At 41.7% G+C, this 2,233-nt stretch overlaps 1 protein-coding gene across 1 annotated transcript in view; it reads right to left on the reverse strand.

The window, feature by feature from the left end:
* HAUS4 (HAUS augmin-like complex, subunit 4) overlaps positions 1-2,233 on the reverse strand; it is a 13,881-nt gene that overhangs the window by 5,992 nt on the left and 5,656 nt on the right. The window contains exons 4-6 of the mRNA XM_011990712.1: positions 1,235-1,377; positions 1,018-1,149; positions 264-398 (exon numbers count right to left, since the gene is read on the reverse strand). Coding sequence (XP_011846102.1) covers positions 264-398; positions 1,018-1,149; positions 1,235-1,377 — 410 coding nt within the window. The remainder of the gene's footprint in view (positions 1-263; positions 399-1,017; positions 1,150-1,234; positions 1,378-2,233) is intronic.

Consider the following 2,233-nt stretch of genomic DNA (forward strand, 5'->3'; position numbering starts at 1 on the left):
TCACTACACTCAGACTTATACTCTCTGTATAAGCATGAAGGGTATAATACCATTTATGTCAAGCTATTTATAATAATATTGTGCTTCTAGATGCAGTATTTCAGCTTTTACTTGCTCCTGTGTAACGTTTTTCTTATTTGAGTCTGACCACCCTGAATGTGTATCATTTTTACAAAAACAATAAAGCTTGACAAAAAACATTTTAAAGATATGGGAGAAATTAAACTATTTCATTTATTTGGTTCCAATATCTCCCCGCCAACCTCTGAGAGTGGCATGAGTTCCAGAAGGTCCGCTTTCTCCATCCCCAGCAGTGGAGGTATCTCCCTCTCCTGGCTAGGACCTAAGAGCCGCATCAGTTCAGTTACAAGTAGCCGCTGTTCAAGGGTCTCATGAAACTGACAGAATAAAAAACAGAAAGAGGTGACTATAAAACTTCTCCCACTCCACCTCTTCCATCCTCATGAACCATTTTTTCACATATTTTCAAAGTCCTCAAATATGTCATCTCCCCTCAGATAACTCAGCTGCAAGTGACTTCTCCTGTCAATGTTTGTATTTCAAACTCTGATAACACATCCACTCCTTTCCCATAACTACAGTCCATTTCTCTTCTGACAACCCATTTCTCAAAGCTCCTACTTCCCCTAGATCACATCATAAGACAAAGCCACAGTTGGCCTGGTGGTTCTTGTACCTGGTTTCTTTCACCTCACTTTTTTTTTGAGACTGAGTCTTGCTCTGTCACCCAGGCTGGAGTGCTGTGGCACAATCTTGGCTCACTGCAAACTCCGCCTCCCGGGTTCAAGCGATACTCCTGCCTCAGCCTCCCAAGTAGCTGGGATTATAGGCATGTGCCAGTGTGTCTGGTTAATTTTTGTATTTTTAGTAGAGATGGGGTTTTACCATGTTAGCCAGGCTGGTCTCAAACTCCTGACCTCAAGTGATCAGCTTGCATCGGGCTCCCAAAGTGCTGGGATTACAGGTGTGAGCCATCACGCCCAGCCTTTGCCTCACCTTTTTGTCCTCAGAAGTTACATTTGTGTCCTGCATCTTCACATAGTAGTCCACAAGCAACTCTTGAATGACTCTATGTAAAATCTCAGACCTCAGCCATGTTGTCTTATGCAGTCGAACTTCCTTCCATGCCTAGAAATCCAAAAAATCTCAGGTAGGAACCTCTCTCTCTCTCAGGATTTTCACTTCTTCTTATCTCTTCTTCCAAAGCCCTTACCTGAGCCTGCTCCTTTGCCAGGGTGAGGCTTAAGCCACTCTCATCTACATGCTGTGAGAGATTCAGGAGAAGCTTGCTGAAGTATGGGTTCTGTAACAAGTCCTCTTTACTCAGGTTACAAGGAGGAAGTTGTTTGCTGCACACTTAACATCATGTCCCCACAGGTACAAAAAAACAAAAAAGATGCAGACTCTTACTTTACATAATTGAGCATAACTTAATACTTCCAAAAAACCCCTAGGATTTTTATAGGAAAGATTGCTAAATCTAATGAGTTTTTTTAAAATCCACAAATAAACTAGGGGTGATATTCAAGGTAACAAGCATTTATATTATATATAAAGATATTAAGGGGGAATAAGTAATAAACTAAGATCTTAAGAAATGGAAATGCGGTTGGTACATATTAGACAAATAGAATAAAAATTAAGGGACCATTAGTAGGAATCACAATGCACGAAATGCCTCATTCATCCAAAATTAATAGAGTTCTTGAAGTAGGGGGGAAAAAAACAACACGTGAAGTTCCAACTTTGGATGTGATGTGTAGTCACATAAACAAGACTAACAGAATACACTTAGAGTAAGTTAAACGTTCAACTAACCAAATTTTTCTTTCTTCTTGAGACAGGGTCTCACTCTGTCACCTAGGCTGGAATGCAGTGGCACAATCACAGCTCACTGCAGCCTTAACCTCCCCAGATCAAGCAATCCTTCCACCTCCTGAGTAGCTGATACTACAAGACAAACCACCATGACTGGCTAATTTTTTTTTTCTTTTTACAGACAGGGTCTCACTACATTGCCCAGGCTGGTCTCGAACTCTTGGGCTCAAGTGATCCTCCCACCTTGGCCTCTCAAAGTGCTGGGATTACAGGTGTGAGTCACCACAGCTGGCCCAAATTCTTTTTTTTTTTTCTTTTGAGATGGAGTTTTGCTCTTGTTGCCCAGGCTAGAGTGCAATGGCACAATCTTGGCTCACTGCAACCTCCACCTCCC

This window comes from Mandrillus leucophaeus, unplaced genomic scaffold (assembly GCF_000951045.1).
Source record: "Mandrillus leucophaeus isolate KB7577 unplaced genomic scaffold, Mleu.le_1.0 Scaffold380, whole genome shotgun sequence".
NCBI classification, from domain to species: Eukaryota; Metazoa; Chordata; class Mammalia; order Primates; family Cercopithecidae; genus Mandrillus; species Mandrillus leucophaeus.